This window comes from Bos taurus, chromosome 12 (genome assembly GCF_002263795.3).
Source record: "Bos taurus isolate L1 Dominette 01449 registration number 42190680 breed Hereford chromosome 12, ARS-UCD2.0, whole genome shotgun sequence".
NCBI lineage: Eukaryota > Metazoa > Chordata > Mammalia > Artiodactyla > Bovidae > Bos > Bos taurus.
The window spans coordinates 23,433,695-23,449,381 of record NC_037339.1 but is presented as its reverse complement, the minus strand read 5'-3'; the positions used below and the strand labels follow the sequence as shown (position 1 = coordinate 23,449,381).

General features: G+C 44.2%; 1 protein-coding gene across 1 annotated transcript in view; it reads left to right on the top strand.

Moving 5' to 3' along the window:
• The first annotated feature begins 246 nt into the window (after positions 1–246).
• Positions 247–15,687, top strand: part of FREM2 (FRAS1 related extracellular matrix 2) — a 158,457-nt gene continuing 143,016 nt past the window's right edge. Inside the window, exons 1-2 of the mRNA XM_002691799.6 lie at positions 247–5,716; positions 10,555–10,644. Coding sequence (XP_002691845.2) covers positions 544–5,716; positions 10,555–10,644 — 5,263 coding nt within the window. The 5' untranslated portion in view covers positions 247–543. The remainder of the gene's footprint in view (positions 5,717–10,554; positions 10,645–15,687) is intronic.

Below are 15,687 nucleotides of genomic sequence, written 5' to 3'. Positions count from 1 at the left end.
CTCGTGGATCGCAGGAGGCTGAAGTCCCAACCCTAGCAGCCCAGAAAGAAGGGAGCCCCCTCACTTTCAGGACAACCTGTTGAGCCTTCTATCTCCTCCCCTGCGCGCGGTTTCCCCGCCTCGGCCCCCAGGACCTGATTGGCAGGAGTCGCTACCCAACCCTGGTCTCGGGGCCTCCTCCCCGGACTCACGATTGGCCTCCTGGGAGGACTGGAGTAAGGGGGTGCGAGGGGTGGGATTTCCCTCAAAGCTCAGGGTCCCGGGACCTGGAAAGGAGGAGTGGAGGAGATTCAGTTCTCCACGCGTCTGAGCCGCGAGCCGTGGAGCTAGGCCGGCCGAGATGGTGTAGCCTCCCAGCGCAGCTCCAGCCTGGACCGCGCCGGGGCACTTTCCCATCCTTCTGGTCCAGCCTCGGCTACAGCGAGACCCCGCGGGCGCCGTGCGGAGTTCCTGGCACTTTCCGGAGGACGCTCTCACCTCCTGCCCGGGACTGGGACTGAGTGCGCTCTCCAGGGGACCGGGCTGAGCCGTCACAACCGGACCATGCAAGCCACCGGGACCCCCGGGGTCACCGCGCGCACGCGCCCCGCAGGAAACCCCACCAAATCTCCACCGACGCCTCCGACGCCGTCCGGGCTGGTGCTGCTGCTTCTCCTGTCACTGGTAAGCCGCGTCCGGGCACAGCCACCTGACCCCGGCCGGGCCTTGCTGTCCCCGGATCTCGCGGGGGTTGCAGGGGTCCCCGCCGAAGAAGCCATAGTGCTGGCGAACCGCGGGCTCCGGGTGCCCTTCGGCCGTGAGGTCTGGCTGGATCCGTTGCAGGACCTAGTGCTGCAGGTGCAACCGGGGGATCGGTGCGCAGTGACCGTGCTAGACAATGACGCGCTGGCCCAGCGGCCCGGCCGCCTGAGTCCCAAGCGCTTCCCCTGCGACTTCGGCGCGGGAGAGGTGCGCTATTCGCACCTGGGCGCGCGCAGCCCGTCGCGGGATCGAGTCCGGCTGCAGCTGCGCTACGACGCGCCGGGTGGGGCGGCCGTGCTCCCCCTGGTGCTGGAGGTGGAGGTGGTCTTCACCCAGCTGGAGGTTGTGACGCGAAACCTGCCCTTGGTCGTGGAGGAGCTGCTGGGGACCAGCAATGCCCTGGACGCGCGGAGCCTGGAATTCGCCTACCAGCCTGAGACCCAGGAGTGTCGCGTGGGCATCCTGCCTGGTTTGGGCGCGCTGCCTCGCTACGGGGAACTCCTTCACTACCCGCAGGTCCCGGGCTCGGCCAGCGAGGGGGACAGCCAGGAGCCCCTCCTGATGGACTGTACAGCATTCCAGGAACTGGGCGTGCGCTACCGCCACACCGCCCCAAGTCGTTCTCCGAACAGGGACTGGGTGCCCATGGTAGTGGAGCTGCGATCGCGAGGGTCTCCTGTGGGCAGCCCGGCTTTGAAACGCGAGCACTTCCAAGTGCTGGTGAGAATCCGAGGAGGGGCTGAGAACACCGCCCCCAAGCCCAGCTTTGTGGCCATGATGATGATGGAGGTGGACCAGTTTGTCCTGACCGCCCTGACCCCAGACATGCTGGCAGCCGAGGATGCGGAGTGTGCCCCAGACTTGCTGATCTTCAATCTCACCTCTCCATTCCAGCCCGGCCAGGGCTTCCTGGTGAGCACTGACGACCGCAGTTTGCCCCTCTCCTCCTTCACTCAGAGGGATTTGCACCTCCTGAAAATTGCCTATCAGCCCCCCTCTGAAGACTCTGACCAGGAGCGTCTCTTTGAACTCGAGCTGGAAGTAGTGGACCCAGAAGGCGCTGCCTCTGATCCTTTTTCCTTCATGGTAGTGGTGAAGCCCATGAACACACTGGCTCCAGTGGTCACCCGGAACACTGGTCTCATTCTCTACGAGGGCCAGTCTCGGCCCCTCACTGGCCCTGCAGGCAGTGGACCACAAAATTTGGTCATCAGTGATGAAGACGACTTAGAGGCCGTACAGCTGGAGGTGGTGGCCGGGCTCCGGCACGGTCACCTCGTCCTTCTGGGTGCCTCCAATGGCAACTCTGCCCCTAAGACCTTTACTGTAGCGGAGCTAGCAGCCGGCCGAGTGGTCTACCATCACGATGACAAAGATGGCTCACTAAGTGACAACCTCGTGCTCCTAATGGTGGACGGAGGACGCAGGCACCAGGTGCAGTTTCTGTTCCCCATCACCTTAGTGCCTGTGGATGACCAGCCACCAGTCCTCAATGCCAACACAGGGCTGACGCTGGCAGAGGGCGAAACCGTGCCCATCCTGCCCCAAGCTCTGAGTGCAATTGACATGGACTCAGAGGACTCTTTGCTGCTTTTTGTGCTCGAGTCACCTTCCTCCACAGCAGGGCATCTGCTTCTCCGCCAGACCCATCCTCCCCAAGGGGAGGAGATGCTTCTTGGGAGCCCTTGGAGAAAACAGGGAATATTCTATGAGAAAACAGTGACACAGTGGCGGCAGCGAGACATAACAGAGGGGAGACTTTTCTACAGGCACTCTGGGCCCCACAGTCCTGGGCCAGTGATTGACCAGTTCACATTTCGTGTCCAGGATAACCATGACCCCCCTAATAAGTCTGGGCTACAGAGGTTCATGATACGCATTCATCCTGTGGACCGCCTCCCTCCCGAGCTGGGCAGCGGCTGTCCCCTTCGGATGGTGGTACAGGAATCCCAGCTCACACCACTGAGGAAGAAGTGGCTACGCTACACGGACCTGGACACGGATGACCGAGAACTCCGTTACACGGTGACCCAGCCCCCAATGGACACAGATGAAAACCACTCACCAGCCCCGTTGGGCACCTTGGTCCTGACCGATGATCCTTCGGTGGTTGTGGCCCATTTTACACAAGCGCAGGTCAACCACCATAAAATTGCTTACAGGCCTCCAGATCAGGAGCTGGGAGTGGCTGCCCGAGTGGCCCAGTTTCAATTCCAGGTGGAGGACCGAGCTGGGAACGTGGCTCCAGGCACCTTCACCTTTTACTTGCAGCCAGTGGACAACCAGCCACCCGAAATCCTCAACACTGGCTTCACCGTTCAGGAGAAGGGCCATCACATCCTGAGTGAGACTGAGTTGGGTGTGAATGATGTGGACACTGATGTGGCCCACATCACCTTCACTCTCATACAGGTGCCCAAACATGGCCACATGAAGCTGTCTGGACAGGTCTTGCATGTCGGTGGGATTTTCCACTTGGAGGACATAAAACAGGGTCGGATTTCCTACGCCCATAATGGGGCTGAGTCTCTGACCGATAGCTGTTCCTTGGAGGTCAGTGACAGACACCACGTGGTACCCATCACTCTCAGAGTGAATGTCCGGCCAATGGACGGTGAGCTGCCCATGCTGAGCCTTCCTGCAGGCACTCTGGGGTCCTATCTAGACGTTTTAGAAAACAGGGCTACTGAAATCACGGCCAATGTTATCAGGGGGACCAATGGGGACGCTGATGATTTGATGTTGACTTTCCTCTTGGAAGATCCACCCCTATATGGAGAAATCCTGGTCAATGGAGTTCCAGCAGAGCAGTTTACCCAAAGAGACATCTTGGAGGGCTCCGTCGTCTACACTCACACAAGCGGGGAGATAGGTCTCTTGCCCAAAGAAGACTCTTTCAACCTGAGTCTGTCGGATATGTCTCAAGAATGGAGAATAGGTGGTAACACTATCCAAGGAGTGACCATGTGGGTGACCATCCTCCCTGTTGACAGCCAGGCCCCAGAAATCTCCGTAGGTGAGCAGTTTATCGTTCTGGAAGGCGATAAAAGTGCTATAACCTCAATGCACATAAGTGCTGAAGACATGGATTCTCTCAATGATGACATCTTGTGCACCATCGTCATTCAGCCCACCTCGGGTTACGTGGAGAACATCTCTCCAGCCCCTGGCTCTGAAAAATCGAGAGCAGGAATTGCTGTAAGTGCTTTCACTCTGAAAGATCTCAGGCAAGGTCATATAAACTACGTCCAGAGTGTCCATAAAGGAGTAGAACCGGTGGAAGACAGATTTATATTTCGCTGTTCTGATGGCATTAACTTTTCAGAGAGACATTTTTTCCCCATTGTAATCATTCCCACCAACGATGAACAGCCAGAAATATTCATCAGGGAATTTTTGGTGATGGAAGGCATGAGTTTGGTGGTTGATACACCCATCCTCAATGCCGCTGATGCTGATGTTCCCCCGGATGACTTAACTTTCACTATCACCAAGTTTCCCACCCACGGTCACATCATGAACCAGCTGATAAATGGCACTGTTTTGGTGGAAAGCTTCACCTTGGACCAGATCATAGAGAGTTCCAGCATCATTTATGAGCACGATGACTCTGAGACTCAGGAAGACAGTTTCGTGATTCAACTCACAGATGGTAAGCACTCTGTGGAAAAGACGGTCCTCATCATGGTTATTCCTGTTGATGACGAGACCCCTAGGATGGCCATCAATAATGGACTGGAAATAGAAATTGGGGAAACCAAAATTATCAACAACAGAATATTAATGGCAACTGATTTAGATTCTGAAGACAAATTCTTGGTTTACATTATTCGTTATGGGCCGGGACATGGCTTATTACAGAGACAAACACCTACAGGTGTCTTTGAAAATATCACATTGGGCATGAATTTTACCCAGGATGAAGTAGACAGCAATTTGATTCAGTATGTCCATTTTGGGCAAGAGGGCATTCGGGATCTAATTAAATTTGACGTGACTGATGGAATCAATGCCCTCATAGATCGCTACTTTTATGTGTCTATTGGAAGCCCTGACATTGTCTTCCCTGATGTGATAAGTAAAGGAGTGTCCTTGAAAGAAGGTGGTAAGGTCACCCTCACAACAGATCTACTGAGCACTAGTGACTTGAACAGTCCTGATGAAAACTTAGTTTTTACCATCACCAGGGCTCCCATGAGAGGCCACTTAGAAAGCACAGACCAGCCTCGAGTGTCTATCACATCTTTCACTCAGCTCCAACTGGCTGGCAATAAAATCTACTATATCCACACAGCTGATGACGAGGTAAAGATGGACAGTTTTGAGTTTCAGGTCACTGATGGACGTAACCCTGTCTTCCGGACATTCCGTATCTCCATCAGCGATGTGGACAACAAAAAGCCAGTGGTCACCATCCATAACCTGGTTGTCAGCGAAGGTGAAAAGAAGCTGATTACTCCCTTTGAACTCACTGTGGAAGACAGGGATACTCCAGACAAACTCTTGAAATTCACTGTCACCCAAGTGCCTGTTCATGGTCAACTCCTATTCAACAATACCAGACCCGCCATGATTTTTACCAAGCAGGACTTGAATGAAAACTTAATCAGCTACAGACATGATGGTACCGAGTCAAGTGAAGACAGCTTCTCCTTCACAGTGACTGATGGTTCCCATACAGATTTCTATGTTTTTCCTGATACAGTATTTGAAACAAGAAGACCCCAAGTAATGAAGATCCGGATCTTAGCTGTTGACAACAGAGTCCCCCAAATTGTCGTGAACAAAGGGGCCTCTACACTTCGCACTCTGGCCACAGGCCACTTGGGGTTCATGATCACAAGTAAAGTATTGAAAGCAGAGGACAGAGACAGCTTACACGTTTCTCTCCGGTTTATTGTGACGGAGGCCCCTCGACATGGATATCTCCTCAACCTGGGCCAGGGCAACCACAGTGTGACTGAGTTTACACAAGGTACGGTTCACTCTGCTTTCTTTATAATCAAAGGGCACTCCAAGTCTTACTTCTTGAGATACGGCTGTCATTGATAACTTTGTAAGTAGAGCATCAAATTAGAGGCCAGGGAGGACTTCCCTGGTGGTCTAGTGGTTAAGACTCCATGCTTGCAATGCAGGGGGTGTGGGTTTGATCCCTGGTCCAGGAACTAAGATCCCACGTGCCACATAGTGCTGCCAAAAAATAATTAAATTAAAAAATAAAGTCCAAGGAAAGAGAAGGAAAGGGAAATAAAGGAAAGGCGAAAATACAGGGACTCTGTTTCGTCAGAGAACAGCTCCCTTCTTGCCATATGTCCCACTGTAGTGACCTTCATTAGTAGGAGTATTGTATTTTGAAAATATAAGCTAAGATGCCAAAGAAAGAGCTGAACTTTGGTGAATTAAATTTGAAACAGGCTTTTCAACTCTGTTCCATCAGCCCCACTTTCCCTCTGAGCAACCTGTTTTGTATGCGGAAGACAGTTCATGAAGCATGTTAGCATCTTAGAGAAGGATGTGCTTTCTAAATTTTCTGAATCCACATTATTATTATTACCAGCCACCATTCAAATAGGGGCCTCCCAGGTGGCACAGTGGTAAAGAATCCTTCTGCCAATGCGGGAGACACAAGAGACACAGGTTCCATCCTTGGGTCAGGAAGATCCCTTGGAGTAGGATATGGCAACCCACTTTAGTACTCTTGCCTGGGAAATTCCATGGATAGAGGAGCCTGGCGAGTTATAGTCTGTGGAATTGCAGAGTCGGACATGACTGAGCAAATCAGTGTGTTACCATTCAAATAGACCCTTCCAATTTGTATTAATTTGATTGCTGTTTGGAGGGTTGTTCTAAGACTATTATTGTTGTTAACAACCTTGTAATGAAAATAGAAAGATGCATTTATATTTACTTTGTAGATTTTAGAATTCTTATAAGATTTTATGAGACTAACACCTGTCCAAAGATATAACGGGTAAACACATATCTACATTTAGAATGATTATGTCAGTACAAGTAGCACTAGTGGTTAAAGAGCCTGCCTGCTTATGCAGGAGACGTAAGAGACACGGGTTTGATCCCTGGGTTGGGAAGACCCCTGGAGGAGGGCATGGCGACTCACTCCAGTATTCTTGCCTGGAGAACCTAATGGACAGAGGAGTCTGGGGTCATGAAGAGTCAGACACGACTGAAGTGACTTAGCACAAGCAAGAAGACAGGAAGCCCATCACCAAAATATATATCCAGTTCATTGTTAAGAGCCTAAAGATATTTTAACAAAATTCATAGTAGGAGGAAATTATTTTCTCATTTCAGACCTCCTCTCTGCCCTGTGTCAAACACAGTAACAAACTGCATCGCCTCAAGCATCTGCATTCTCGGAGATGAATGCATTTTTGTAACCTCAATTTTCTTTGTGTGTCCACAGAGTCTGAGACAGGAAGGGCAGGTGACCTGTGCAGAGTTAACTCAGTGACTAAAAGGAGAAGCCCATTCAGTCTGCTGGCTTGGGAGTTAGACCTCTGTTTTCTAGAATGTGCAACTTTCATTACAAAGAGCTTTGGGTTGCTTTCATGAAAATCTCACCCTTGTCAGAATGGAAACCAGATCTCTCCTGTGTGAGCTCTGTGGGTTCGAGATGGAGTTAAACCCCAGGGCTTCCCAAGGGGGAGTGTTATTGTTCTGTAACAGTGTTAGACTCTTAGATAACAAATGCTTTAATAAACATGGGTGTCGCAGAGTGTAAAGTAAACTGCTTCTCTGTTTTAGATTCTGGCAAATAGCCCTACCCTTCAACCTCCTGATTCTTGGCTGAAAGCCTGAATATATATCCCAGGGCCTGCAGGGACAGGAAAACTGGGTGCCAAGTGTCATGCCAGACCAGCAGGAAACTTGTGTGTGAAGGCTTTCTGAGGATAGAGATGCATGCACTCTTGCACTGGTTTCTTTTCTTGGAAAGGAAAGAGGATGCAAGGAATAGTGAAAGGATATTCTTCAGAGAATCGAAAATGTTACTTCAAACGAATCCTGTGATCAGAAAAACGAATCCTGTGATCAGAAAAAAGAATCTGATTTTAGTGATTAAAAAAAAAAAGAATTTCTGAATGAAAATAGGGCAAGGATATTTAATTTAAATTCCATGGGCCAAGTGCAACAGCTCAAAATATTGGAATATTATTTCCTGAACACTGAGCCATTAAATCATTCTATTTCAGTACAGACCATTGCTCTGTCACTGACTTGGAATCACCGTGATTGCTTTTTATAGTCATTTGTAAATATAGAGAGTAGCTGTGAGTTTATTATAAAAAGTGAATATAAGTTTTTAAGATTACATTTTAAGAGAAAGCATCATGTTCCAATGAGAATGCAAATTTGAACATAGGAAAATTGTTTTTATTTAATTACACAGGACTCATTTCAACAAGTTGAGGCTGGTGTTTGATTCAGAGGAGTTTAATGGAAATTAGATGAGTGAGTAAAAACGGAGAAAGCTCCGTTATAGTGGTTACCATGGCTGCTCTTGCAGTAGAGGAAGTAATGTTGTTGTTCAGTCGCTCAGTCGTGTCCTACTCTTTGCGACCCCATGGACTACAGCACACCAGGCTCCTCTGTCCTCCACTATCTCCCAGAGTTTGCTCAAATTCATGTCTATTGAGTTGGTGATGCTATCTAACCATTTCATCCTCTGCCAGAGGAAGTGGAAGCAGTGTCTGAAGTGACAACTGTGCTGTCTTTTTCTTCGTTTTTTCATGAAGGGACAAGCTGAACAATATTTTGATGGATTTTCAATACACTAAATTAAGTCAGCTTAGCATATATGGCTTGGGAAGGTTATTGCCAAATAGATTGACTAAATGGTCCCTAAGACGAAAAAAAAAAAAAAAAACTTATTAACTTTCACTATTAGGAAAAGTAACCAAGGTAGAATTAGACAAATTAGGGAATTTTTTTTGTTCTTTTCAAACTTCATGTTTTGTCGAGGTATGCTTCTTTGCTCTGTCCACCTCAGGTCTCAAGTACCAGGATTTTTTTCTCTATGACAAATACATAGTAATATCTTATGGGGGATAATTTATTACTTTCAGAAATTTCCCTAAAGGTAACTAGGGTGTGGTTACCAGGAATGTCAATTAATTTAGAATTAAAAAAAAAACATGAAATGATTGTGTAGATAAACTGAAATAAATCTAATGCAAGTTTAAGAGCAAGAAGAAAATCTAGTTAATTATCCTAAGTTTACTTAAAAAAGACAGTATTTTGGCTATCAGGTTTTTATCTTTTTAATACTTCTGTACCTTAAGAGGCAAGTGTTTATATATATATAAACATAATATATGCTCAGGCGCTCAGTTGTGTCTGACTCTTTGTGACCCCATGGACAGTAGCCCACCAGGCTCCTCTGTCCATGGATTTCCCAGGCAAGAATACTGGAGTGGGTTGCCATTTCCTTCTCCAGGGGATCTTCCCCACCCAGGGATTGAACCTAAGTCTCCTGCATTGCAGGTGGATTCTTTACCAACTGAGCCACCAAAGAAGCCTTATATACAATATAAACACATTTTATATATACAGAAGTGTATATATATACACATATATAAATACGTATATATAAAAGTATATACTTATATAAAGAGGCACCTGTAGAATAACTGTTATAATCAAAGTCTTTACTTGAGATTTTGAATAGTGCATTATTAAGAAAATTATAAAATGAGTTTTCGTTTGTTTCATCTAATCAATAGTTTAGGTCTAACTTGGAGGGAAAATCTAACTCTTGTGTATCTTATAACTGAATTCATGTTCTCATTAGTTTAAAAAAGAAAACTTCTGAAAAATCACCCTTGAAGTGGTAATTTGTTTTAATGAAACTGTCTCCCAAGTACTATAGTTTTTGTGTAGAAAACATTAATACAAGGACTGGGTGTTTTTTTCTTTTTCTTATAGTACAGCCTTTAGATTTTCTTACAGAATTAAAGATCGAATGGGAACACTGGACCAAGCAAGGTCTTTCCACGTGACCAGATGGTGTTGTCTTTCTGCTAAGCACCTAAGAAGAGTGGCATTGTTTCAGAGACAAACACACAATGGATGAATAAATTTTAAAATTGCGTATTAGTCAATACTGAAAACAAACCATACCAGTGAACTTGATAGCTAGAATAGAAAATAGCAGGAAAAAACACTTCTGAGGCAGAATAATTTTTCACTCTGAATAAAGGTTTCAGCTTTTACTAGATGTTTTCTGAGTTCTCTTTGGTACTGGGTCATGATAGTAACTTCAATCTGTGGGATTTTTTTTTTTAATTTTCATTTTTTTTCTCTCAAAAATTTGGAGAGCTTAAAAACAGCCTGCTGTAACACAAGAGAAAAGAAAAATTAGCCTAAAGGGAAAGCAGAGGAACCTCTGTCCTCTCAGGGCCAGGGAGGCAAAGGGTGTGATTTCTGTAGTGCCAGGAAATCTGCCATGCCTCAAAATATCTCCCTTTCCACCTGTCATGGAGTCTGACATTCCGTATTTAGATAGTCACTCCTTTGGTGCACGAACATGCAAATACCACTGGGAGGGGCAACACCTTGCTATTATTATAGCCTAACTCTTACACTCTATTTATCTGTGTAAGGGATCAGATTTCCAAGGGACAGCTGAAATCAAGGGGGCTTGGAGATAGGAGAAATAAGATAGCTTCTATTCCCTTAGGAGAAGAGGACCTAAACATGGTTCAGAAGAGTAACAGCCAATAGGACTTATGATACATAATGAGTCACTGGTTTTGCCCTAGTAATTAATCATCTTGTTATTTGGTTGTTTTCTAGCTGACATTGATGATATGAAAATATGCTATGTCTTAAGAGAAGGGGCTAATGCCGTAAGTGACATATTCCAGTTTACAGTTGAAGATGGGGGTAAGTATTCACTCTCCTGTTAGTGTAAACAAGGAGAGTGGCTTTTATTCATTGCTCTTTGACAACCTTCATACAAGGAATCTGTATCAAGTATCAGTTTAGGCTCACCTAAATTTATATGGAGTGAATTTGGTATTTTCTCTAGAAAATCTTGCATTCTCAATCTGACACAGTCCTACTCTGCAATGATTGTGAATACATGTTCTAGTTATATTATTTTTGTCTTGTGATTTATAGAGCACTAAAGAGAAAGATCTATATAAATAGGATCCTCATGTCCAGTTGTTCAGATTTTGCTCTGCATAAAGCTTCCTACTTGAGGCAACAGGAAGATGTTGAACCAGCCAGCCCCACTTGCAAAGCATGTCCTATCTAGCTGTGTTTGCCCAAAGTGGGTGCCTATTTCTAATTTGCTTGGGTGCTGTGTGGACTAAGGCTGGTGGATGATACATAGCATTCACCAAGAGATCAATGTTAAGTAAAGGTATGTTTCATCTCATCAAGTTCAGTATGTCTAATGATTGTCTTAGTTTGGGAAGTTTAGTGACTTAGTCTAGCTAAACTTTTCCTTAGTGGAGTCTGAATACTGCAGAGAATAGACTATGACCTGAGATCTAAGTCACCTCAGTAATTTTTTTGTCATCACTCCCTCAGTGCCCTGACAGCCACTCACATTGTTCAGTTCTCTTCCTCACCCTAGGAGGAAAACTGGCCACTTCTAGATTGATCATAAAGATGTTTGTGTTCTCGTTTGCTCTCAGAAGAAGCAAAAGAACCTCAGAAAGAATATGTGAATAGGACACAGGAAATGAGGGGACATGTGTGCAAGGGAAGAGAGAGAGAGAAATAATTCCAGTTCAGTCATCTGTTTCTTTATGACACTTTATAAAAATGCACACTGTTCTGTCATCTATCTCAAAAAGATTCCATGCTCACCCTTCCTATTTTTTGAAGTATTAAATAGCGCTTGTTTAAAATATCATTGGATGTAACAGGATTGCAAGCTCTGAAAAATGACATCTGCTGAGTGTGTGCCAGAGAGGCAAAAAAAAAAAAAAAAGTGTCAATTTGGGTTCAACTAAATTTAGTTAAGTTTAATAACTTTATTTTTTAGCAACCAAATTATACTTTACTATTCGACATATTGATAAGTGAATCTTAGTAGGAAACCAAGTTCTGAGAAGGAAATCAACTTATAGAAAACTAATCTGCTTGTTGAATCTTGCTGCTCAAATGGAAAGTTTCACTGTGAGTAAACTTTAGAATTAGACTCTGAAGTAATTCAAATTTGTATTTTATATACATATATTTGTGTGTGTGTATATATACACACACATATATTTATTGGCTTCCCAGGTGGCATAGTGGTAAAGAATCTGCCTGCTATGTAGGAGACACAGGAGATGTAAGAGATCCAGGTTTTATCCCTGGGTCAAGAAGATCTCCTGGGGGAGGAATGACAACCCACTGCAGTATTCTTGCCTGGAGAATCCCACAGACAGAGGGGTGTAGCAGGCTACAGTCCATAGAGTCACAAAAAGTCAGACACGACTGAGCATCTGAGCACACACACACACACATACACACACACACACACACATATATATATATGTCTTCCCTCATAGCTCAGTTGGTAAAGAATCCGCCTGCAATGCAGGAGACTGGTTCAGTTTCCTGGGTCGGGAAGATCCACTGGAGAGGGGATACGCTACCCACTCCAGTATTCTTGGGCTTCCGTTGTGACTCAGCTGGTAAGGAAGTGAAGAAAGTGAAGAGAAGTCGCTCAGTCGTGTCCGACTCTTTGTGACCCCATGGACTGTAGCCCACCAGGCTCCTCAGTCCATGGGATTTTCCAGGCATGAATACTGGAGTGGGCTGCCATTTCCTTCTCCAGGGGATCTTCCCGACCCAGGGATCGAACCCAGGTTTCCCGCATTGTAGGCAGACGCTTTACCGTCCAAGCTACCAGGGAAGCCTGCAATGTGGGAGACCTGGGTTCGATCCCTGGGTTGGGAAGATGCCCTGGAGAAGGGAAAGGCTACCCACTCCAGTATTCTGGCCTAGAGAATTCCATGGACTGTATAGTCCATGGGGTTGCAAAGAGTCAGATATGACTGAGAAACTTTCACTTTTCATATATATATACATATATATATATAAATAATATAAACTTAAGGACTAAATTGTTGGCTCAAAGCACCATGTATATATCTCAGAATGACTGAATAAACCTCAATAACAAAAGTATCATTTTCTTTAAAATTGCCAAAAAAGTTTGAAATCTGATGACTACAATTCCAAGACATCATAGCTTTTGCTTTTCTATATATTTTACTTTTTCTTTCTTTTTATTCACATATATGCTCTGTTATTTTGCACATTTCTTTCCTTAGCTGGATGGACTTTTAGTATTTACTCTGAAATTTTGGTATGTATTCAAATATTAGAAAACATTATGCTGTATCATATTTCAAAATATTAAGTGAGGAATGACTAGCTGAAGAGACTGGGTTTATTTTTGGATTTGCTGGAAAAATGGATGAGCCTCTAAAGACTGTGTTTATGGAAATAGGAACTAAATCATTTCGGGAGCTTTTTCAGAGCTAGAGTTTCATTAGAGAGCAAAAACTTCCAGAGATATTGTCTTTTACTCTTTTCTTCCTCACTGATAATGTGTTACTTATAGGGTTCAGGCAGATTCTGGCAACTTTTGGTGGAACAGAATTTATTTTTAATTTCCCCAATACAAGAAAACTTCTCTTTGACAGAATAATCATAGAGACCTGCAAGGTTAAAAACTGAAAAGTCACATATGTATTTCAAAATATTTTTAGTCTGATACTTATTTTTTGCATTGTCTATAACATATCCTAATATTTGAATGAGAAGTGCAATGCTATTTAAACTTACAGAGAATATTGAGTGAAATTCTTCTGTCTGGAAAGTGTGAGGTATTTTGACAAACAGAAGTAAAACAAAAAAATATTTTTGCAATATTTGTGAGAAAAAAAATAATTGTCTTTCCTTTCTACAAAAATATTATACTAAGAATTTTAAATTTTTTCTGAACTAGCTATGTATCTTCTAGTTGTACAGCCAATAATTTCACCAAAATATACTCTAGAAAAGACCTATTTTATAGAGTGTAATAGAAACACATATTTTCAATATGGTCAAATGTAACAATGTAAATTTCATGAACTAGATGACATGTTTATGAAGACACATTTATGATATCATTTAACACTTCTCAAAGATATGTATGTCTCAGGAATTATGGCAGGTACTTGAATCTTATGAACAAGGATTAGCCTTGCTTCTCAGTTGGAAGGATCTAGGTCTTGGAACAACCAGATAACTTCCCCAAACACAACCATCCTTCCAGAAAGTAACAAGGGTATTTATCTTCCCATCCATTTGATGACAGACTTTTTAGACCAGAGGGTTTGGTTATTGAATTCAGCTGTTGTGACTTATTGTCAGTTATCAATATTTTATTAACTATCCTGGTGGCTCAGTAGTAAAGAATCTGCTTATCAATGCAGGAGATGTGGGTTCAATTCTTGGGTTGAGAATATCCCCTGGAGAAGGAAATGGCAACCCACTCCAGTATTCTTGCTTGGGAAATCCCATGGACAGAGGAGCCTAGCAGGCTACAGTCCATGGGGTCACAAAGAGCTGGACACGACTTAGCTACTAAACAACAGCAATCAATACTTTATATAATTTTGTAAGCATGTCTATAAACCATTCTCATGAAATATATGAAATGCTTTTAGCATTTCACATCTGGGAAGCAAGTCAAAGTCTCATGTCATAAAACCAAGAACTCTCTACCACCAATTCTCTCTTCAACCTACTAAATTCACTTTCTTCAAATCTACCATATTTATTTTAGGATAGCAACTGTCTAAATAAATTTACTAGAGCAAATAGAATCTTCAAATAATCTTAAAAATAAAATATAGCTTTTAATTTCAGGAATCAAGAATGGGAGAAGAGAGGGAGGAGAACAGAAAACTAAAATCTTCTGTTTCAGATTTATCACAAGAACCTGGCTAGCCACAGAATTTTTCTGTTAACATTTAGTAATGGACTGGGACCATCCCCTACTAATGGGTGGTGCTTAGGACAGAGTTTCTGCTTTTCAGTTTTTGGAGGGCTTGGGGGCAATTACCAAATGACCGGACCATAGAGTTATCTATTCAAAGAATAGATAATGTCAGAATTTTCACCTCAGGGAGTTCTACTCTGTTTGGACTTAATGATTGTTGCTTAATATAGCAGGTATATATTATACACACACATATGTATTCATACCACATGCACACATACTCAATATGTCATTATTCTTTCAATTAGATCTTTTATCAGAACTATCATTTATGCAATTTTGCCATCATAGCTCCCAGCATGGTTAAATATATATATGACAGATGAGGAAACTGAATCACAGATATAGGTAACTGACCTCTTGCAAGTTGCATAATGAGGCAGCTAGAGGCCAGTTTGAATCTCGGATTCTTTCCCCAAATAGTAACTTCAACACATTCAGGAGAGACTTAAGAGGGCAGAATGCTCAAATCCTCTGGTTTCTCCAGACTGAGTCTTGCATGTTCAATAGATGAGACTGAAGAGCTCAGTTTGGTTCAGTTCAGTGACTCAGTCATGTCCAACTCTTTGCAACCCCATGGACAGCAGCACATCAGGCTATCCTGTCCATCACCAACTCCTGGAGCTTGCTGAAACTCATGTCCATTGAGTCAGTGATGCCATCTAACCATCTCATCCTCTGTCATCCCCTTCTCCTCCCACCTTCAATCTTTCCTAGCATCAGGGTCTTTTCCAATGAGTCAGTTCTCATCAGGTGGCCAAAGTATTGGAGTTTCAGCTTCAGCATCAGTCCTTACAATGAGTATTCAGGACTAATTTCCTTTAGGATGGACAGATTGGATCTCCTTGCTGTCCAAGCGTCTTCTCCAACAGCACAGTCAAAAGCATCAATTCTTCAGTGCTCAGCTTTCTTTATAGTCCAACTCTCAC